Source organism: Pyrgilauda ruficollis, unplaced genomic scaffold (genome assembly GCF_017590135.1).
Source record: "Pyrgilauda ruficollis isolate IOZ18807 unplaced genomic scaffold, ASM1759013v1 scaffold38, whole genome shotgun sequence".
Classification (NCBI taxonomy): Eukaryota; Metazoa; Chordata; class Aves; order Passeriformes; family Passeridae; genus Pyrgilauda; species Pyrgilauda ruficollis.
In genome coordinates this window covers 68,885-92,970 of record NW_024525267.1, presented here as the reverse complement: position 1 = coordinate 92,970, position 24,086 = coordinate 68,885, and the positions used below count along the sequence as shown (strand labels likewise).

General features: G+C 42.6%; 1 protein-coding gene across 2 annotated transcripts; it reads left to right on the top strand.

Moving 5' to 3' along the window:
* Positions 1–1,271: 1,271 nt before the first annotated feature.
* On the top strand, positions 1,272–5,685 carry LOC121358289 (alpha-1-antiproteinase 2-like). 2 transcript variants are annotated; one of them, XM_041476376.1, is made up of 4 exons: positions 1,272–1,920; positions 2,873–3,143; positions 4,755–4,902; positions 5,474–5,685. In XM_041476376.1, the coding sequence occupies exons 1-4, from the start codon at positions 1,272–1,274 to the stop codon at positions 5,666–5,668; spliced, it is 1,263 nt and encodes a 420-aa protein (XP_041332310.1). In that variant the 3' UTR covers positions 5,669–5,685. The 2 variants fall into 2 exon arrangements, with proteins under 2 accessions (XP_041332310.1, XP_041332311.1); XM_041476377.1 differs by having other exon boundaries at positions 1,272–1,924; positions 2,877–3,143.
* The last annotated feature ends 18,401 nt before the right edge of the window (positions 5,686–24,086 follow it).

Sequence of the window (24,086 nt, the reverse complement as noted above, 5' to 3'; positions counted from 1 at the left end):
ATATAGGCCTGTTTTATAAAATTACTTATAAAAAACATGTAAATGTTTGAATATTTGATTATAGCTTGAAAATGTTTTGTTGTTCTCATGAGTCTATCTGTAAGTGGATATTCAACTGCTAATACAAATTGCTCCCCCTGATGATACAGAGAAAGCAGGACCATAAGCACAGCACTTTCTGACGAGTCTCTCAAGTTGAGTCATGCCAGAGATGAAAGATGCAATCGGTGTAATATGTCTCTCTGTGCACAATTTTAGCAAATCTGGCTCATTATCTCCTCAAACCCTGTGCAACTCTTGCACCATTTCTTTGCCCTAGATTCCTCCTCAGAAATGAGGCCTATTGGGACATTCATATCCCCATTTCCAAGGTCTCTTTTTGAGAGCTTATCCAGTGCAGAGTGTCAGCCCTGCAATGAAACGTGGCTACCACAGCCAAGTGTAACACATTGATAAACGCTTCGCCCTTTGACCAGTGGAGCAGCTGATAAAAATAAGGCCTTGTTCATTGTTAATGGCATTGACTGCTTCTGCTGTGCTGAAAATGAACCCACTCCAACATTTTTGTTTTGTGTAAGAGACAGCACGTTGTTTCAGGTTCTTATTTAAAACATTACATTATTTCTATTTAGAAAAAACCCCACCTATTCCTAAGAGAGGTAGGTGTTTATATCTGGTTTGCTACTGAAGAACAGCCCCCATTATTTGTCCTTTCTTTAAATAGGACACCTTATCAATCTGACCAAAATTTTAAATATTTATAGATCTCCTGCCTCCCTGTTTGCTCAGATTCTGTTTCCATGTAGCTACTGATTGCTGCTCACTTGCACAAATTTCCTCTTTCTCCCCTAACTCACAAGACACCAGACTTCTTCTATGATGACATTTTAAGGAATTATTCAGACCATTAGGGTCAAAAGCAGAGTTGCACCACAGCCTTTCAGCTATTAACCAAGAGGTGTTTTTTGAGGGATATGCTCCATTCTCCAGCCTGCTGAGGGTGCTGTGTATTCAACTAATCCATGCTGAATTTTGTCTTTGCAGGTATTTAGGGTGGGGGTGGCAGAAAGAGTTGGCGGAGACTTGCCAGGAGGCCTGGGAAAATTAAAAAAAAAATTCTGGCAAGAATTGGAGAACATGGAAACTGAGGACAAAAGAAAGAGATAAGACTTTTCAATTCAGTGGTAATGACAGAATAACTCTCTACTTAATTAATTTACTTAGTAACATCATCTCCTTTTTTTTTTTTTTTAGGATTTTAATACAAGAACATGAAGACCACATTCTACCTAAGTTTGCTACTGGCTGGCTTTCACACTGTTGCCCACAGCCAGCTCCCACCCAGTGATCACAATGGACACGACCCAAATGACCCTAAACACCACATACATCACGGAGGTGAAGCGATGGCTTGCCTCAAACTTGTGCCAAACAATGCTGACTTTGCATTCCAGTTTTTTAGGGAGGTTACACAGGAGGCACCGAATAAGAACATTTTCTTCTCTCCTGTGAGTATCTCCACTGCCTTTGCAATGCTGGCCCTTGGGGCTAGATCAGCCACACAGTCTCAGATCCTGGAAGGACTCGCCTTCAACATTACAGAGATTCAGGAGAAAGAGATACATGAAGGCTTCCACAACCTAATCCACATGCTGAACCATCCTGAGGGTGGAGTCCAGCTCAACATGGGCAATGCCATCTTTGTAACAGAGAAGCTGAAACTCCTAAAAGAGTTTTTAGATGATGCCAAAGCTCTGTATCAGCTGGAGGCTTTTGCAACTGACTTTAACAAACCCACAGAAGCTGAGCAGCAGATCAATGATTATATAGAGAAGAAAACACACGGGAAAATTACTAATTTGGTCACGGACATGGACCCACAAACTGTAATGCTTCTGGCTAGTTTTGTTTTCTTTAAAGGTAAGTATCCTCTAGGGTTCACATTCTCACTGTTCATTCTTATCAACAAATCTAATGTCACCAACCTCAACTAAAAACTGGTCTGGGGGAAATTTGCAATGCTCTTCGCTGGGCCAGAAGATCCCCTAATTACATAGGGGAGGTGGTGGAGAGGTAACAGGAGGCAGGTAATGGGTAGGCAGCCGGAGGCCACAGTCTTGTTTCTCTTTGTGACATCTCCAGGAGCCCTGTTCCAAACCACAGCTTTCCATGCAGCCTGAGCTGATGTTCCTGGGTTTGACCATAACTCCAATTGTCCCATATTCTTCTAATTTTCAGTGAAGGCACTGAGACTTATATACGATCTAATGCCTCTTTTTAAATTATGCATAATTCAATAGCCTAAATTACTACATACTCCTTTTTTTCCCCTGTCAGAGTCCTTTATACATGCACACTAACATTTATATATGGGAGAAGCTAGTGATGAATAGGGGAGAAAATTTTAGGGAACAAAGCAGAAACAATGTGCATTTCTGAAGTGGGTTTGATGTGCCCTTAAGCCTGACATAACACCACTCAGATATGAGATCCTACATTATTTTATCTACAAATTGGGGCTTATGATTAAAGTCAATAGAAGTTAATTGCATGCAGTATATGAGTACACAGATGATGTTTACATAAAGGCCACTTAGATCTCCTAAACAGAAAAGCAGTGGTAGGTACAAAAAAAACACCTAATTATTTAATTACTGGCATCTGAAACATAAATTGAAAGTGGAATACAATGCACTCTGTTGAACAGGTAAAAGATCCTTGCATTACTGTGATACATATTCTAAACTGAATTTGAAAATTCAGTATTTAACACATGGAGAAACAGGTGAATATTATTACTAGCTATAAAAATTTTAGTCTATGATGAGATAGAATATTGGATGTTCAGTTATATTCTCCTTCTCTCTATCAGGCAGCTGGGAAAAGCCTTTTAAAGCAGAGCATACTGAAGAAAGGGAGTTCTTTGTGGATGCTGAAACGACTGTGAAAGTCCCTATGATGTACCAGATGGGCAGATTTGATTTCTACTTCGACGAGGAGCTGTCATGCACCGTGGTACGGCTGCACTATAATGGCAGTGCTACTGCATTTCTGGTTCTGCCAGCAAAAGGGAAAATGAAGCGGTTAGAGCAAACTCTGGACAAGGAAACCATCCAGAAATGGTCAGACCATCTCTTCCAGAGGTAATCTTCTGCCAGTCAGCTGTAGTGGCACCTAATTTATAGTAATTTTTCTTTTTTGGGAATGCAAACACTCTGAATGTGGCGATTCTGGGAAACGAGTGGGTTATTTTTGGCTCGTGTGTCCTAGTTGTAAAAATCTTGCAGCTGGTTGGTATTTAACTATTCTTTTGAACAGTGAGTGACTTGCTGCTCTCCCAGCCAGAGCAGAGACCATCCTCTTCCCCTCTAAGGAATAGCAAGCCTAGATTGGTGTTTCTAAAATACTCCATGGACTGAGAGGAATGGTTGCAATTTTAAGCTGAATCTTCTATACTGAGATTTCAGTTGTATGTTTTTCCTCTCTTATGTCACTGATACACTGTGACTCAGGCATAAGTCTGAACCTTATATACAGCATAACTTACACAGTTTGCAGTAGTGCTTACAGGATGATATGTCCTACACAATTATCTTGCAGCATTCAGTTGTTAGAACAGGCAAGTGATTAATTGTGGATGTCCTGATTTTCTGGCATTTTGTTTTGAAACTATAAATATCTAATGAGTTTCTGTTAGCTTCAACCATTGACACCAACAACAGCTAATGCATTTTACAACCTTGTTTGACTGGGAGAGATCTCAGCAACATTAGATGAGTAATATCAATGTTAACACATGCCTAATTTACCAAGCTCTGCCCTAATTCACAACTAATAAGGCTGTGCAGTTCACACCCATATATCTCAGTGCATCATCACAGAAATACCAACACAGTTAGTAAAAACAGAATGGGTAGCAAACTGAATATGAGCTAATAATGTGATACCTCAAATATCAAAATTAAAATGTATCATTCTCAGCTGCAATATCAGGAAAACTCTTATCTAAATGAATTTGTGGAGCAAGGTCATTTAGGATCAATATAGGAATAAGCTCTTCATGGGAGAAACTGGGAGAACAAAATGGCAATTTCTGTTCTACTGTTTTGTTGCAAGACAGCAAAAGGCCTAAGCCACCTAAAGGGTAATCACTGCTGTGGGTGACTGAGGACCCCTGGACAGAGCATGAAAAGAAACCCAACAGAAATCACACTGAGCAGGGGCTGCCTACAGCTCACAGTCAAAGGCAAACTTGATCATGGCCAGCCCAGAGGAGGAAGACAATTAGAGGACTGGGAATCCAAATGTGCAGGCAGCATGGAGCAGACCTTTCCTGGGGCCATGCCAAATGCCCCAGTATGCCAAAAATACTTATTTGATTTGAAATGCTGGGATTTGCCACACTTCTCCCCAGGCAGACTTTGTCAGGACTTCTCTTCAGGTCTCCACCTTCCTGAGCAACATATGCTTTGTCTCTGCCTGTAAAGAGGGGCTCTTGCTACTGTTGAGTGCTCTCAGATTTCCTGGAACAAAACACCAGATAAATACTACTATGATTGCTATTTTTATTATTAAGTATTTTAGTGCTTGTATCACCATGAGAAGCACCAGCAATTGAATTGGTGCTCACTGTACATTCAGGGTCCAAACTCCTGGGATTTGATGCTCATGGGAATTAAACAGATTTCTCACCATTGTTTATATTGCTGAAAAATCCTTCTCACCACCCTCTGTGTTTCTCTTCCACCAAACAGCTTTATGAACCTCTACTTCCCCAAATTTTCTATTTCTGGGAGCTATGAAGTAAGTAACACCCTTAGGAAGATGGGAATTGTGGATGTGTTCACCAACCAGGCAGATCTCTCTGGCATCACAGGCACCCCAGACCTGAAGGTTTCCAAAGTAAGTATTTTCCTTCTTTCACAACATGCAGGAAAATCCATCAGTGGTAGCATCCAGAAATACCAGGTATATACAGCTCCCAGCTTCCCAACATGCCTGCAGCTGGGTCACCCAGCTTACAAAAGGAGATTGGCTCTTGGTGGCACTGGAGATCAGATTAGATTGCTGCATGTCTGTTTTTTACCAAGAATGGTATTGGCCAAGATTTTTTGGGCAGTATTTGAAACATGAGAGGAGCATCAACTCCTGATTCCTCAAGGAAAACCACTAATGGTCCCAGGCACAGCACAACCTGAACTTCTCACCCTGGAGACTCAGTTTTGGAGGCACAGACACACAATTACAGGTGGAGCCTCTATCCTTCATCCAGTATTTTGGACTTTTTTTAGGAGATTTCCATAGCTGCATCCTAACCCTCATTTAAGCAGCCATGACTACAACAATAGAGCTCTTCTGCCTCTACTCACTTTTCAGTGGATTCCCCCAAAGCAGGGCTGCTTTAAAAGGACTCTGATTAATTTCTCAAGAGGCTGTTGACTGCCCAGAGTGACTCTATTTTCTTTTTTCCTAGGTTGTTCACAAGGCTTCTCTGGATGTTGATGAGAAAGGTACTGAGGCAGCAGCAGCAACTGCTGTTGAAATAATGCCAATGGCTCTTCCTCCAACCATTGAATTCAGCCATCCCTTCCTCATGCTGATTTTTGACAGAGATACAAACAGTACACTCTTCATAGGAAAAATAGTTAACCCAACTATCACTAGCTGAAGTGATGTGAATTTTGTTTGCTACTACTAATTAAAGATGTGAAAATGCATGACATGATTTATTTCCATTTGTACCAGCTCATATACGGTTCTTTGTTAGTAACAGTTTTTATTTTATGTCATCATCAAAAACTATTGGTATTGACCATGACACTTGTTGAAGAGGAAGGAAGAAATTATTTTAAGTTCAGACAGAAAATAATGCCTTTTTTACCTGGCTGAAAGACAAGGAAAGACCTAAGCTTTGCCAGCATTTGGAAAGAAATGTTTATATTACAATGGAAGACTCCTGCTTAATATGAGGTAGTCAGCAGGTAAAATTACGAACATTCTTGCAAACAAAGCAGAAGTGGTTGCAATTTACCAGAAGTAAATCTGAGATGAGAACAGTTGGATCCACATTGCAGGGTCACAGAAACCTGAAGTTTCTAATGGAGACAGCACTGGGAATATGAAAAACTGCCTTCAACAGCCTTCTGTACCAGAAACCTTTTATCATTCTTAGTATCAATCTAGCAGCAAATCTTCCTCAGTTTCTTGCAGCTTAAAAGGGAGCAGGAGGATCAAATCTGCCTTGAATCTGATGTTCACCACGTGTTACCAATTTGACAGATTTAGATGGAGTTACTGACTCCTCACATATGTATCCACCGCTGGTGAGAAGGAGGATGTAGCTGAATGGGAAGGTGAGGTATTTGGATGTCAATTACTCAAGCATACTGTCAGCCAAGATTTGTGAAAAACATAAAAGGAGACTCTAGAAAATCAGAGATCTTTCAAATGCTTTTGTCCTTTTACAGCCAAAAATGTAAGTAAGGAGCATTCAATAAGCAAATCATCTGACCCAGGTGGGGATGCCAGAACATAGGGCAGCTTGAAGGCTGGCTGGGAACCACCTTCAATGGACTTGCCTTGGCAACTGGTATCAGAAGGAGTACAATTGGCTCTGTTTTCCCTAAAGTTGTGGGGTTTGGGAAGGGATGAAATGGTGTCATTGCCAATGATGCTAGGAGCAGTCAAAGGCTTGGGAAGCAAACACAACCTCAGCAAGTTCTTGTGCGCTCCCTGCGAAATTACAAGAAAGCGTGATTTTATTAGTGTGGTGCAAAGCCTTGTCTCCCCTCTTGCACTCTAAAGGAAAGCCCCCTTTCTGCTCTGTGTTCCCAGTAAATACCCTCTGTTAACAGGATGCTTGAAGGTGTTTTTTGACTAAATAGTCTCAGTATGGATGAACATATCAACAACTCAGCACTGAAGGCAGAACTCACTGCGACAAAGATGCATGTACTTTTCTGGCACATTCCTGCACACTCCTCTATCTGTTTGGGTACCTTTGTAGCCCAACGCCACCCACACAGCAGTAATTAACGAGGCCCCTCACCTGAGTGCAGGCTTTTCATCTCCCTTAAATACAGTTGGAGGGCACAGCCTCTGTGGGGTCAGTTTGAGCTGTTATCACTCCTACTGTTAACTGCTGCTAAACAACAGGCATCCAGTAAAGCAACAATAAAACCTTCAGGAGGTAGAGAGCTCAAAGAGGTGAGATCCTTAGTTATGTATTGAATTCCCTAGAGTTGCAGTTAAAAAATGGAAATAATTGATTTTAGTAGGGTGATCCTCAGTTTACATCAAGAAGGGTGGAAGAAACAGAGGCCACAAATGAATTAAGTATTGCTTGCTCCCTTGTAAAGCACTTTGAAGTGGATGAAGACATAAAGGTAGAAATACACCATAGTAGGAGGCAAGTTGTCCCCATGTGGTTCTGGGAGAGAATTGAAGAGAATTTCCCACCTAAGCTCAATCAGCTTTTGCAGGCTGAGATTCTTTCCTTTCCTGCCGTCAGTGCCTTGGTGTCCTCATAGACGTGCCCCCTTCATAAGCAGGATGCTGGAATTGTGTTTCCTCACATATTCCAGGGAGAAGAGCCCAGGGGGCAGTGGGAGGGAGGCTTCTCCGTTTGTGCTTCTCCTCTCACCGCAGCTCTCACCCGATCTCTCCGTGCCTGTGAGATGTGTTGGGGAGGTCACGGGGCACGGAGCGGTGCCAGCCGCGGGAGGGGCTGAGGAGGGGCGTCTGCCGCGCCCACAGGGGATTTCCTGCCCAACCATCGGTGTCCAGGAGCCGTTTGGGAGACTCGCTTCATCAGGCAATAGCTCCTGCTGTACTGGCAGCATGCTGTGATTTTCCACTGCAGGATTTGCCAGAGACAGTGTTAAGAAGAGGTAGGCACCACACGTAGCACAAAAGAGCAGCAGACAGCTTGCTTCCCTGCCCACACCCGCGCTGCGCTGGTGGTGATGTGGCCCCTTCTCATCTCTCCCCCCCATCCGCCAAGCCCTACTCTCTTAATCCTGCTCTCGTTGCTCCAAGCAACAAAACAGGTTTTCCTCATTACACTCACTCTTCTCATTTCCTCTCCGGACCAGCTCTTTTTCGCAGCCTCCCACTCTCCCTCCTGCAGGCTAACATTTCGTCCCTCCCACTCGCCGCACCGTTTGTGCACGCAGGGGGGGAATGCTGCCGGCTCGGCTGCGGCCTGCTCCGCCAGCAGCTCCTCCTCTCTCCTTCCCAAAAAATGGAGGGTAGGAAGAAGCAGGGTTCCCTGCCTTCCACAAAACATCTCCAGGGCACTTACAGCACTGTGAGGAAAGCTGGGCAGAAAGGCAGGGCTTCAGGTCACTAGGCTATTGGCATTTGCTGTGATGGGCAATGCGGGAATATAAACGAGCCAGACACATCTCAGGGACAATTAATGACCAGGTTCATTAGCCATTGAAACAGCTGACACAGCTGTAGAATGTGAGGATGGAAGTGACATCTGTGCTTGTGGTCATCCCGGGGTTGGGTGACCTGCCTGTCTCTTGGCCAGGTACCAGTCCTGTTTCAGTGACTGCACCCCTCGGCAGCAGCCTCCAGGTGCTCCGGATAGCCCATCCCGAGGCTCCATCAGCCTCCAGGTGCTCCGGATAGCCCGTCCTGAGACTGCAGCAGCCTCTGGGGCTTACACACTGTTGAAGCAGGCATTCAGGGTTCTGCTCTTCTCTCACCATCACCGAGGCTGTACCTGAAGGAAGGGAGCCAAAAGTCCCCTCACTTCCCACCCCACACCTTTCAGCTTCCCTCTGAAGAGGAGTCAAGGGAAAGATGCCCTATTTATGGATGAGGCAGGTGTGATCTGATAGCTCTTGCTCAGCAGGAGGAAAGACACAGGTCAGTAAAACCTCTAACTTTGCAAATACAGCGGTGTTGTTGTTTCTTGTAACACAGTGGCCTGCTTTTTGTTAAACTAACAAGCACAAGCCTTGATTCCTTGCACTTGCCAGGCTTTGCTGGGACCTGCTCGGGCCTGCCCGGGGTTTTGTTTTAGCTACTTTTTGTGTAACAGTAACTATCCAGCAATTAGGCGCTATTACCCACTTTGTTCAAATTTTTCCTTAGCTTTGGATGATTGTATACAGATATTTATGTAACCAGGAGATATTAAGAACAAGGAGTTCTGCACAGAATGAAGTGTCTGTGGCCCTAGAATGAAAAATGAAGGCATACAGACATGGTGGGATGATAGAAGGGGACTGGAGAGTACAAGCAGAGGATGATGCTGGACACCACAGAGTTGAAATCATCTTGCCAATGCTCAGTCACTGGTCATCAAACCTTTACAGACTTGGGAGCTGGGTTTGGGGCATAACTAGTAACTACAAGAACAGAGATTGAATACAGTGTATGTGAAACACAGCACAGGTAGTGTCCAGGTGTACTGTGGACCTGTGAAACACTGAAGAAAATCAAGGGGAAGAACAGGTGAGCAAATATGCCACAGAAATCCCAAGCAGACCCCAGAGCACAGAGATTACATCTGCTCCTTGTACTCCTGGCAAGGCTGTGGCCATCCCTTTCCTTAGGCTGGTGGTAGATGAAAAACTGACGTTTTGGAAAGAAAACATCCCCCCCACAAACACCCCCATTTGTAGTCAGTCAGTGAGCTCTGCCAAGTGCTTCAAACCTTGTGGATCAATGTTGGACAAAAGGCAAAAGTTGGTGCAAGAGGGGGAAGAGGAATCAGAGGCAAGGAGCCAGCCCTGGGTGGCAGTCCTGATTGTCCCCCAAAGACCCTCCCCTGGCCTGCCCTCCCACCAAGCCTGCTGCTGAGTGTTGGGGCCACAGCACACTCTGGGCAGCAAGGCCATGAGCAGGGCTGGCAGAGGCCACATCACAGAGGGGCAAGGGGACACCCCCAGGCAGGAGGCTGTGCCTGCAGCCCATGGACCTTCTGGGTGACCACTCTGTGGCCAACAGGCACAGAGCTCTGTCCAGGAGACAGAATTTCACACTGCTTTCTTTGTTAGTCCAGAAACTGAAGAGAGCAGTACAACAGGCATCAGTAGGACTCCTTTTTCTGTGCCTCCTTATCTTATCTATTATGCTGATACTCTGTTATTCAGTCACTAGATGTTTAGCAACTTGACCAAAAGCACCTTTTTTTTTCCCCCCCTCTGGATAGCTACAAGAAATAAGATGTCATCATTATTTATTCTGTTTTATCTTCAAGAGCTGAGCCAGTCAGCTACAGATTACTGGAAGGCATGAGCATGACTCTACTCATTGACAAAAGAAAGGAGCTCACTGAAAAGAGGTGAAATCACAGTTTAAAATTCTAGTGGGTTGCTTTCTTCATGGTTACACAGAAAAACTATTTTAAAACAAATCTTCACAGCTGTAAATGACCTGTCAGTCCTGTGACAGCCACACAGAAGCTGCTGTGGCAAAACCCCTGTGTGCCCATTCACATGTGTCAGAGTTCCCAGCCTCTGACCAGAACTGATGCTGAGACATCCAGGGTTGTTGGTGCTGGGGCACTGAGAACAGCCAGCGTTTTTAAGGACACCTTGTTGCAGGCCACATGAGAATGTGGTTGCGCAGTTTACTGGTTGTAGGAGACAAGCATGAGAATCTGGTTTTGTTTGTCATTCCTCCCTAGGCTATCAGGGTAACATTACAGCTTGATCTAGTTCTAGCCATTATTTTATATCCCTGGGTTGGCTGTGTTAATTTACACAGAGAAGCTATTTGCCTGGTAAATGGTACAGCTGAGAGATTATCAGACTACCTGCTGTGTTGAAATAGCTGGCTTCAAAGCACGGGAAATAACTATTTAATCAATTTCACATGTTTGGCCACAGGTAAAAGTCTATCATGACTTAATAATTGTATAACATTTAAAACTTTAACACTTAAAAATTTAAAAGCTTGGGGGATTTATTTTGTTTTATTTCATTTTATTTCATGGTGGATTTAATTTTCAATATTCTCAAAATATATCCTCAATCTCTTATACATTCATGGGGAAAAGACACACTACTGGGGTGGCTCTGCAGTGGAAATGAGCTCATCCTGTCATGCTGGCCAGTGAGGGTGATGCCATCCCATGGAGCTCAGCAGCATCAGCCAAGAAAACCTGTCTGAATCAGCCTTCCCAAACAGGCAGATTTTGTGCGCATGTTTCTTTGTCAAACTTGCATCCTGTGAAGAAAACAGAATAAAAACTTCCTAATGATTCAAGAATTTAGTAAAATACAAATGCAAAGTTCAAGGATGTGTTTAAGCTGGTGGCTGCAGAAAAGCTCAGCCTCTTTGGATAGCACAGGAGGTCATTTCGCTCTGCTTCTGCCCATGGCCACCAGAACTGGCAGTGCTGGGGCTCAGCCTGGCCATGTGTGAGGACACTTGGGCAGAGAAAATGGGGGCATCGCTACAGGGGAGCTGATGATAAGCAGGAGTTGAGGCGAAAGGAGCCTTGGGGTTGTAGCTCTCAGCCTCACTGCCAGGCAGAGAGCCACTGACCGTAATACAGAATGCCAGTGTCATCCACAGGGTGTTCATGAGTGTGCTGTCCTTCCTTGGGTGGCACAGACAAGGCCATGAGGGGAAAGGAAAGATTTCCATGAAGCTGGAAGTCTGAAGTCAGGAATGTGGTTTTGCTGCCATATTTGTAGGCATGAACTTCCCTGCAGAAAAAAACACCAATTTCCAAAGGTGCCCTTTAATATGACACAAGCAAACCCCAAAATTTTTAGGATATGACAGCTGAGATCACCTTATCACTGCAGAATCAAGAATAGACACTTGAAGACAGCCAGTGCATTTTGTTTCAGCTCAGCTCTGCCTACCATGTATATCATGTTGTAACCCATGCAGGTCACATTTACCAACACAGGGCATATCTCCACAGCTCCCAAAGTGCATCAAGAAGAGATGAGTCTCAGACCTCATGCAGCTGGGGAAATGAACAAAACCACACATCAAGATGGCACAAAATCTGGACATTTTTTAAATTACTGGGAGACTGTGATGACAGCACTTTATAATACAGATTTATCCCCAGCTCAAATGCCTCACTGTTGAGATGACAAAAGCACACCACTGAGCAGTGCTGGGGCTGCTTGACATGCCAACAGGGCTCCCTTTGTGGGCTGTGCTCCAGCAAGGCATACTGTGTTCTCAGATTCCTTCCCAAATCTGCTCTCAGAGTGACTGCAATTTGCCATCATTCCTAAGCAAACCCTGGCTAATGGACAGAGAGACACAGCCCAGGTCCTCCCAGCTTTGCATCTGTTTGCTTAAGTTCTGGAACTCAGGCTCAAGTGTTCTATATCTTTCCTGCAGATGTACCCACACACAGACACACTTGCACACACTGGCACACACTGATCTTTACTGTATGGTTTGGGGACATCAAAGTGTTAACCACTGTTAGTATAATTAAACCGCATTATTCTAAAGGAGATGGTGGCTAAGGCAATCAGTGCACAGAGGAGGTTCCATGAGAAAATGCTTTGCTAGCTTATACCTCTGTTTTCTGCTCTCTCAGGGCAAATTTAAGATAACGCTCATGTTTGCTTTGCAGTGAGCATGCTGACTTTGCATTGTTCTTCCACCCCGACTCCCTATTGCTTGATTTTAAACTAGGAGATAAAACTCTGGGCAAAGACTCCATTGCACAGCTCATTTTTCTTTTCAGCAGAGCTGAAAAGAGATGAGGCATTTGCATTTCATATGTGCTTAGGACAAAATTTCTAGCTTGGCTTCAACTTTTGCTTTTGCAACCTCATCTGTCAGAGCTTGTTTGCTTGCAGGCTTTCAGTGTCATGCTGTGGACTGGCCTCAGCAGCTGAATCTATCACTTCTTGAACTAGACATGCTGTTACCAACATAAACTGCAGCATGTGCACAATTAATTACTGCCATGGTCCTTGCCTGAGCAAGGGCAGTTGAACCCAGAGCCTGCTCAGTGGAGTAATGGAGTTATGTCATGATACCACTGTCTCATACGGAGACTGTTTATGTCACCTCCCTGAGTGCATGAGCTGTACTGCTACAGGCACAGCTGTATTGGTGTGGTTGCTCCTACAGGGAGTCCCCCACTGGCTCAGCTCTCAGTGAGAACTCAAAACACCACGGCAGGTCTGGGCATGCCAAGAGTAAGAGCTGCTGAGCAAGTCAGCTGAGTACGGAGTCAGCCACAGAGGGACAACAGCTAATCCTGTGGTGCTAGTTAGCAGTGGAAGCTGTGAGTTTTACAAGGCTTCACATGTTGAATTTTGGTCAAAATGCAGAAAGAGTTAAATTAATTTCCCAAAATTATATTCAGTGCTTATAATCATTCCATCTTCCATTACACTAGATGCACACAAAACCAAGGTTCTGCTATCATCTAAAGGATTGGTTTAAAATAATATAGTTCTAGATTGAAAATTTTCTGTGCAGAAACTTTTGTTCTGATATAAGAAATCTTTATTTGTCATCTGCTGAAGAGTTTGAGAGTTTAGGCTCACCCAAGAAGTCACTCATGCTAGAAGAAGAAGTTCACACAAGGCTTTAGTAACACTTTCCCATCACAGTTCCACTGCATTATTTCCTCAGGTAAACAGCCCAATGTCAGTTAAAATTCACTGATATAATAATAAAACATCCACGCTGATATTTTTTCTCCCCTTACTATTGGAACTTATATGTTCCTTTTGTATCTTATATGTTCCATATGTATCTCATATGTTTCTTTTTCATATGAAGAACATCAATTCTCTGGTTTTGATCTTCTGCTTCATGCTCCTGATCTGCTGCAGCCCATGGTGTTACACTTACCTGGGAGGAGCAATTTGATCTGGTACACACCAGCAGGGGGCTGAGCACTGTTGAGGTGAACTCTGTGTTTGGAGACATGAGGCTTGACTTTATGTTTCTCAGAAGGCTGATTTATACTACATTAAAACTATACTAAAAGAACAGAGAGAAAAGAAGGATAAGAAGGTTATAAAGAACAAGAATAGAATAGAATGCATAACAAAAATCCTGTGACTGCTCACAGCTTTGGCACAGGGGGCTGTGATTGGTCATCAATTGAAAACAATCTACACGAACCAATTGAAGATGCACCTGTTGCATTCCACAGCAGCAGATAGTTATTGTTTACATTTCTTTCCTGAGGCCTTCAGCTCCTCAGGAGAAGAAAAATCCTAACAAAGGATTTTTAATAAAATATCATAACTACAGAGCACATTGTCACACATGATCCATGTTGCTCATACACAAGCCTAATAAGGAGTTGAGACAGGATGTCTGCAGCAGGTAAAAGCAAAGATGCTTGCCAGACCAACCTATATGGAGTGCAGGCAGGGTGGGTTATCATTGGGTCTGACCTCCCTCAAGCATCACAGTACAATGCAATGACTATATTCTGCCTTTAGAATGGGAACATCTTTATGTCCAAGCTTAGATCTTGCAACGCCTACCATGGCTACCTTGTGCCTAAGCTGTAACATAACCACAGTCAAGTGAAAGATACAGGTTTGGGTGGCAAGTGTATGAACCAAGATTTTAAAAAGTCTTCTCTTACAGTCTCTTATTAGAGTCCTCAATTCTTTGCTATTACTGCACTGTGTGTTCACAAGAGCACTTGTTTGCTTTTTGGTCAGAGAGAGCAAAGTCTTGTTAAATATAGCCACTTGCTCAATAAAATGTAGCTGAAATATCATATTCACCCCACGCTTATCTTCTACTGAACAGAAATGTTGGCTGACAAGAAGTCTGACCACAGGACTGGCTGTCCTTTGGAAGGACAGTGACTGGAACTTGAAGACACCACTGCTCACTGAAGAAGAATGGGTGGTGGCTTGTAATTTAAGCCTCCTGTCAATGCAAATGCTTCCATGCTCATTACAATGCCAAAAAGAAAAATGAATACCTCCATCAAAAGCAAATTATATGATGCAAAAATCTTGCATTCATTCTATAATCACATGCTGACCAAGGTTACTATCATTTACTATAGAGCGACTTCAGTGGGATCCAAAAATTGTTTCATTATATAGGGAGCAAAATAGGTGCTTTCAATCAAAAATGCCTAAGAAGGCACAAGTAAAGATGCTAGATGAGTCCTTCTGGGAGGTAAGAATGATGTCTTGGATGTGTTCAGTCACTTATTCTGATCTGGCCACAGCCCCAGGAAGTGTCTGAAGTAGGACTGCTCCCACACTAGAGATACCACTCTCTTTAAAGGAATATATAATACAGTGTATTATAGGCTTTTAAATGCTTCAGTTTGGCACAAAATCCTGACTGTAGGAGGCTAGGAATGTTTCCAAGAAAAGGCATAAAGAACAGTGCTGATACTGTAGTTATGCCTGCAGCACAGAAAAGCAAGACTGACCCACAGCTGAATTGCCACCGGGGTCCTGACAGTGAAGGTGCTTTGAGCTGACCCATGGTCCACATCCTGTGGGACCACAACTTTCTACTCCAAGTGACCCAGGGAGTTCCCTGAGAGACTGCATTGTCCATGCCAACCTCCTAGGAACGTGCTGGTACTAGCCAAGGAACAGACCTCGAACAGCCAGTTGTTTCATGGATTGGTGGAATCTTGGGCCAGGTTTTGAGTGCCTACAAGGTGACTTTTTCTGAGCTCTCTTCAATAAAGTCTCAGCTTTCTGCAACCTTGATTGTCATCCTTTTCTTCTCTCCTCCTTCCAGCTGTCCTATCACCCTATAGGAATGGATACTTATACAAAAACTGTTAATTGTGAACATATCTCACTACGCTTTTTTATCCCAGAAGTGAATATTAAGATTTTATCTGCCTCTGACACATTGATGGCGTTGATTTACCAGCATAAAAATAAGTATCTGAAAGCAAATGTATTTTCACTTTTTTGGTACATGCAAAGAGTTATCTGGCCTGCAGATTCAGTGAAACATGGAAGTTATCCCATAACTTCTCTGGTGTGGATTATCTGATGTCTGGCAAAGATGAGCTCACCACTTCCTCCCACAGTACAGGCTGTAAAAATGACTGCCCTGGACCAGGTCATCCAGCTTCATGAATTTGGTATGTTTCAGACCTTTATCATTTTGTCATGGTGGATGCAAAAAAGAATACTTTCAAAATACCTAAAATGCAATTGAGAGAAGACAAGAGAGAGAGAGAGAATGAGATAAAGAAAATATAACCTAAATCTCAGAAAACCCCAGCAGAAAATTTATTGACTCAAAGTTCAGAGTTGGATGGCATTTTAACCAGAAAATATCAGGAACTGGGAAGAGCAGTTCTGGGAAGAGCAGTGGTCTAAAAGAAGCCTCTCAAAAGAGCTTTAAACTTAGCACCTGGTTTCCATCAGGACTGTAAGCGGTTCATACATTTGCTCCATTTGCCAAATTTTTTTCCAATACAAATGATCTTCTCACTAGCAATGTATGTGCATCCTTAAGAAGTTCCATTTCAAAGACGAGTAAGGTTGCTAAGTGACATTAGTGCCTAAATCAAGGAAGTGAAAAATTAACACCTCACATCTGGCACTGCCCACATACTAAATTCAATATTCTTATGAAACATAAAGACATATTTGAGTACTTATACATCTCATAGACAGAGGTTGCTGTCCACTTAATTATTTCCCTGTCTAAATAACTTTCCTTTTGAGAAAGAAAAATGGAAATGTAGATACTGTGCATACTGTCTTCAAAATAGGTCATAGATCTATTACATAGATCACAACACAGATACTGTCTTTGAAAACATGAGGAAGGGCCTGGAGCTGGCCTACAGACCAGCAAGCAGAAATGAGTAGAACCAGAGAGCCAGGGACATGTCTTATTGAAGAACAGGTGATGTAAAGTACTGGAGTAGCTTAAACAAAGTCACCAAGTCCTGTATGAAAACTAATTCCTGCTGAAATACTCCATGAGAGCACAGCCAGGTAGATATAAACTTTCTTGAGGAAGTAGCGTTGCTTTTGAATCCATGCATCCTCCAACAGGAAGAGCACACTCAGTGCCAGGCCTGCTCTGGTTACTGCATTGATACTTCTGTTGAAATGGAAAAACCCCTGAGAAGCACAAGTACCCAACCCCACAATGCAGAGCTCTTTGCCAGTCACTGGAAAATGCAGGTAGCACTAACTTGCACTCACTTGGTACTTAGTAACCCTCAGAACATTTCACAGGTGCCAGAGTGCACCTTTTGTGTGCCTGCTACAGAGGACACAATGCAGAGATTTCTTCATTACATCAGGTAATTGCTTCAGGCCAGACAGTCAAACACTGCAAGTCCCAGGGACTTAGATTGATTATCACAGTAAGGAGATGCATGTGCAGTGCATGTAAATATAGAATTTGGATAAGAAATAGTGGGCAAATATATAATTTTTCAAGTTCAGGTCATCAGAGGTTATTGATTGTAAAATTTTCTGCCATTCTGAAGGTGCAAAAAAAGGTTTTTTCCCCTTAGACATGCCAATCTCTTACACACTTGGTCATTCCTGCCTTTCGAGTTGAATTTTTTCCAGGAATTTAAAATAGAAATGCACTTCCATTTCACATCTACTGCAAAAATTTTTAAATGCCCTCCCTGGAGAACAGAAATATCTACCAGTGCCATTTTCTTAAGTTTGTGTCTCCTGCCTGCTCAAGTCCTGTCTCATGAGAAAAACTTAGTACGGCACAGAGAAGGGCAGCTGTCCAAACACACAAAATTATCCTTCTTCCCATTTGAGAACTAAAGGTTGTGATGACACCTGCTGGCTCCATGGGGACTCAGCAAAAACCAGCCAGCCCCTTCTAGAGCTCTTCAATACTTGCAGGTAAAAATGGAGGATAAATAAATAATTGTGAATTAAAACTTTTCATTGCTTCAAGTTAGAAAATTACAGTAAACAGGGCTAGGCTAACTTTAAAAGGTAATTTACTCCATTTCCTGGAAAAAAACAGGGTTTGTGCTACTTCCATCACACATCATAGATGATTGTTTTACTCTACTGAAAATTGATAGTACTTCTCTGGACACAGTGTTACAGTGTTTCATCATTTTTGCATTTCCTATAAAAGATTCCACAGTAAGATGTGTTAATAACAGACAATTATACTTTCATTTGTGTGTTCAAGGACAGTTAGCACTTGACTGTGAGGTTGAAAGCATAATGGAGATACTTCTGCCCTATTTATGAGCTACTACAGCTTTACTGCTTTGTCCACCTTGTACAGCAGTACACCCATCCCAGCCCAGGTGACATGCAGGAATAGAAGCCTTCCAAAGAGGCTTTCACTACAGGAATCCTGTCACATGAACAGTGGCATAGCTGTACAAAAGGGGTCAAGCTTATGAGCAGCCTGTGGGCCTGGAGCCACAGCTGCATCCTGATGACTTCAATTATATTGTGTGTTCTTGGAGTGGGAGAAGCAGCAGTCACCTTGATGAATCAGCTCGTTGACAAACTATGTTCAGAAGACTGTATAAGGAGCTGTTTTATAGCTGTTGGAGCATGTTAGTTTATGTGTTATGAGTAATTTCACAGTGAGACTTCAGAAGAACAGATCCCTGTAAATCATCCATCCCCTGCACTATTCCTGGGATTTTGTTTAGTCTAAGAAATGTGGAAGAGGTTAGATCACATTCAGCCTCAATATTTTCCTGAACTGACACTTTTTACTTTCTCATCAGTCTCCAGTATGGTCAGTATTTCTGACTGTTTTCACCTAGATCCCTCAAGACAGTTGTAAATACCCTGTGTCTGCCCTTGAGAACCACATGGGTAGCCACTAGCTGGGGACAGAAATTTGGAGGGCCTGGAGTGAAATGTATCTGTTTAGTCACTACCTTGTTTGAGCAAGGCAAGAAATTCAGTTCCAAAAAGTCTCTCACTGGGAAGCTGGTACAGATACAAGTAATTAAACCACCCGTCTCCTTCCTGGAACCTGCTCTCAGTAGTGCAATCATGCCCACCATATCTCATAGCCCACTTTGAATCTCAGCTGTGGTCGAGTTACAAACTGCTAAAATGGGTCATGGAATGTGGAACAGAGGCTTTACACAGTCAAGAACTATTGCTGTTCCAAGGAGATCATAACTGGGAGGAATCACACTCAGCACAGGGAATCTAAGCCCCCAAACCCCCAGTATTAGGATGACTGGTTTCTTCGTGGTCACAGAAGGTTTCCTAAAACTGACTGAGGAAATTAAGAGGAAGATCAGCCACTGAAATAGCGGTGTTGCCAGCCCCACAATAACTGCAAAAGGAAGAATTCTGTCTTATAACACAAACTCTCTGGCTATTTGGAACAAGCAGCTGAATCTGCCTCTGCAATGTCTACCCCCAGGTACTCAGGAGTCACAGAGCTTTGTCAAACAGATTGGTGAGAACCTGGACTACATCATCACTGCCAAGTTTTTCAGAGCTGCAAATGCATCCAAAAATAGTTGTCTATTAGAGAACAGACAGTCTTTATCTCAGCTGCTGCCCAGCCTCAGCACTGGCACAAGCTCCCAGCAGAGACACGACTGGGCAGCAGTGCACTTGTATTGGCCTTGCTTGTTCTGGTTTCAGAGGTGGTTCTGTCCTGAACTGTGGAAAAGTGCAATTCTGCCAGAGTCACACACTGGCAATCCTCTTCCAGTAAATCACTCTGTGAGCATGTATAGTTTGGCAGAGTGTTACCCATATGTTGTGTGGAGTTTAACTGCTCAGAAAGCTCTGTTGAATCCAAAGGGCAACTGACAATATAAATAGGAGTTGGTGGGAGGAATACGTTACTCCTGATAGTGCATGGTGGATACACTCAGCAAGGTGTTACCTGGCATAAAAACCTAGCTAGGGCTTTGTGAGTAACTAGAGAGGAAGACAATTTTCTCAGATCTCTGTACGCAGCCAATACATCTCATAACAGCCTCCTTTTTCCTCTGGGTAAGACAGGATTGATATGGGCTTTGTGGTCCAGCAAAGATTTAGCCTGGAGATTCAGACTTTAAGATTTCTTCAAACCCTTCTTTTCACTACAACAATCTTAATCTTTTGAATATTAAACATCAATATTGAGTTTCTTAGCCTCCAGCAGTGACCAGCATGTGTCAGCATCCTGGTGTGAGGAGGAAGAGGCTTGTTTGCTACTCTCATTGCAAATAACTGCTGATTTTGCTGAGCACAAAAGCCAGGATCTATGTCCATCAGGTTTTCCTTGTATTTTCTTTTGGGCCACAACCACAGCACCACAGTCTCCAGAAGACACACAGATTCAGAGGCACACCACAGTAATGCAGCTTTGTTCAACCATATCAGATGCAAATTTCTTCCGTGCAATAAGAAGACATTTGAATTTGAAATCCAACTGAATTAACCACAAATACATAAAGAATAGGAAGTAGAGAAAAAAAAAAAAAGTCCAGTCACATGGACAGAGAACAGAAGTTCTAAAGTCACTGGGGCATCCACAGTAGAGCTTTTTCATGTTTAGGGACTAGAGTGCCTGACATTACAGGGCCTTCAGTTCGTAACCCCATCTTATTTTCCCATATTCTGTAATACACTGCCTACACTGGGGGCCTATTATGACTGGCATTGCTTCTAAAAGGAAGAATATTTTAAATTAATTTAAACAAACTAGAATTTAAGAAGCTAGAGCCTGTGACCCCTCTGTTGAACTCCTTAAGAGCATAAACCCTACAACTGCCCTCCAGTATGGTATCCTTGCAACAAGGATACAAATCTGGTTAGACAACAGAGGGGCTACATTCAGTTCTTAAGCCCTTTCTAATGAAATCTTGCATCTTGTAAGCAAACACTCTTATAGAAGCAATATGCATCAGCAACAAGCAAAAGCCTTGTATAAATTGAGTTCTGGATGCCCTAATTCTTAATGGGCTTTCTAAAATGTCTAATACATCCATTTAGAATGCATATAATTATTTTTTTTTTCAGTTCAGTGGAAAATTAGAGACTAGTACCCTTATCTCACATTTGAAAGCCAAAGTATTTTTCTTTTACAATCCAAATCAAAATTAAGTGTTCTATTTAATTTGGGAATATTTTTGAAAACAATTCAGGAGCATGAGGGGAAGACAGGGAATTCCATGTGTATGTTTTATCTGGAATTAGGCCAACAATCAAAATAGTGAAGAGTTTAGACCATCCCACGCTTGAGGAATTGTTGAATGAACTGTCTTAAAAAATGTGCCTTGACCAACTAATAAGGCTCAAGACCCAAATCTGTTGAAGCAAGACCAACTGAAAATTCAAAAAATTTATTAATGCCTCCCATAGCTCTGTATAACTTTTGCAGGGATATCAGCTTGGCCCACTTTGTATTTTATGGGAGAACTTCCCTCTGTGGTTATCAGGCAGTTGATGTCAGCAGACTGATATGTCACTGAATACCTGGCATGCTCTTCAAAGAGGGAGTGGAACCCTGGCCTCTCCTCTCAAAGCGTGGCCAAATTGCAGGGCAAGGGAGCTGGTAACACCCCTACCAATGTTCTGTACCTTCTCCCTCTCTTCCTGCCTCGTGCTCCCCCTGCCATGGTGAATATTGACATTTTCTTTTATGTAAGGGGGTAATTTAAGCAGGATTCTATACAGCTCAGAGCCTGCCTGAAAAATAATTCTCATGGGCTGTTGGATGTGGGGGGCCACATCCTGATAGGGTGCTGAGGGGCTAAATGCAAAGAATTTATTGTTCTCTTGTTTCTCATGAAAGACAGGACATATTTACTGGAATATAACCCTCCCTTATTATGCCATTTATAGGAAACACATATTCAGTGTTTATAAAGCAGTTAATTTATAACAGACAAAACCAGATTATCTGTCTTTGGAAGAGCAAATATTTGTTCAAAAACTTCCAAATGGGAGAGACATCTTCATCTCATTTTTAAACATAACTGATTGAGAAACTTAACAGAAGAGCTACCTAATAGGTAAGATAAGATTAATATAAAGCATTTAGATTGTAAAGGAAAGATTATTATATCTTTTATTTATATATATATATATCTATAATGCAATTTTACATATTTATCAGTGATTCTCTAGATGTGATGTTTTAAATGGTTGTAGACCTTAATCAGCTTCTAATGGATTTTTCTGTTGCTGTAATGCTTTCAGAAAAAAAAGGCATTTGCACAAGCAGCTTCTTTCTTTGATATTGATATTTCTAGAAATAAATATTTCTTAAAATGGAAATAATGTTCACTTTGCTCTAACACACATTTATTAATGAACTGTCTGCTCTACAAATAAAGTGAGTTGTCTAAAATTAACAATAAGCTTCACTCAGGTCTAAAAATACAAGTAAATAATGTACATAAATTCTACTTTATTGTTCCCAGAACTGCTTTTCTTATAGTTCTAGAGGACATGCTCTATTTCTAACTAGTAAAGGTGAATTATACAGATGCTTTAATGTTAATTTTAAATGTTTGCAATCTCAGATTTGCAGTGATTACTTAGTGCAACTGCAAGGTTTTTATTCTCATGTTCTTTGCACCCAAATCAGCAGCAGATGTGTATGTGTTTGCCTGAGGATTCAGGAATCTTTTCTTGAGTGTTGAATAGTTTGGGATAAACCTGGAAACAAGAGCTCCTGCGTTTGTCCTGCCCTTTCTGTCCAAAACCTCTCTGTGCTGGGAAGGCAGAGCCCTCTGAAAGGCAGCAGTGCTTTGCCCAGTCTGTCCCTTCCCATCTCCTGGGGGAAGCTGGTGGCCACTGGAGCCAAGTCCTGTCCCCGACCTCCCAGAGAGAGACGCAGCAGTGACGTCTGCCAAACGCAGCGCTGTGTGCAGGAATTGCACCCTGCCCAGAAAAGATGAGGAAGGGCTTGTGCTCTGCAATACCTGGTGAGCAGTTAGGCCTGATGCTGACTGCATTTAGAGGAGGAACTGCTGCTGCAAAAAATCCTTTCCCTGTGATTGAATATGATCAAAATCAAAATTTTCCAATCCCTGCCTCTTCGTTAGAGCTGACTCTGCAGTGTCCAAGAATGCTTCTTGAAAGTAGGGATGACTCCCAGAGGAAAGAATCTCCTTCTTTGCTGCCAGAGCAGGTGCATCACTGCGGCAGGAACAGGACCTCTGTGCCTGTGCTTCCTCCACAGAAGTGGGTCACTACATAAGCAGAAGGAATGCTCAGCAGTTCCTGCACTAGCTCTGAACTGCACTGCTTCAGCCTGCCAGGGGACAGTGAGTATCCCAGCACTGGAGATGTCACAGGCACTGCCTGACCAGCAAGGCAGGAGCTGAAGTCAAGTCATCCCCTTCCCTACTCCAATCCTGAAAATCCAGACAATGGGAATCTCATTTAAAAAAAAATCAAGGGTTAATGGGAAATAAAAATAAATTTAAAAAAAATTCACAACATGTTTGCTGCATATTTTGCTCTGTTCTCTGTCTGCCATGCACTCGAGAGCAGGCATAACATTCATCGAATTCACTGCCTCCCCATTAAGTCATGACAGCCCATCTGTGTTGCAGCAAGTACAGAACGTGACCTATTATCTCAAAAGAAAATAGCACACCACCTGACTGCCAAAAGCACCTCGTGACTTGGCACCCAAATGTCTCAGTACTCACATCAACATACCTTTTCAGGACTAACTCCCACAGCCTGAATCAGCCAACTGTGAAATTCAGCTGAACTCTGAATAAACCGGATAAAACCAGCTTTCCCATATGCCAAATCACAAATTATACAATGACCGTAATTTTCTATTACAGATCCTTAGCTTAAAAGGAGTAGTTAACAATTGCCACGTGATTCAAGACTTTTGAATCCCTTACTGCTTTACTGAGGGGCCATATAATCCAGTTTTTAATCTCATTTATCCCTTTGCCCACTGCTATACAAAAGGTATCTGTGCAGGTTTGGTGGTCTTGAACATCCCATTTAATTTATAACGGGAAAATGCATCTCCAAAGATTGTAGCCATTAAAAATTTTTCCATAAGGTGCAATTCAATACTGCTGTATGGGAGAAAATTCATATATTGCTTTATGGAAAGATGGATGATAGTAATATTGGCACTTTATGCTTGCAAAGTGTATTTCATTTGCAAATTTGCACAATGTCTGATGCTACGGTTTGCCTAAGGTGTCCTGTAAGATCTGC

Excerpts from the sequence above, each read along its gene's own strand:
- LOC121358289 (XM_041476376.1), top strand. The coding sequence starts at position 1,272 with ATGAAGACCACATTCTACCTAAGTTTGCTACTGGCTGGCTTTCACACT. Across the intron at positions 1,921-2,872 it reads TAGTTTTGTTTTCTTTAAAG|GCAGCTGGGAAAAGCCTTTT; the intron begins GTAAGTATCCTC and ends TCTCTCTATCAG. Across the intron at positions 3,144-4,754 it reads TCAGACCATCTCTTCCAGAG|CTTTATGAACCTCTACTTCC; the intron begins GTAATCTTCTGC and ends TCCACCAAACAG.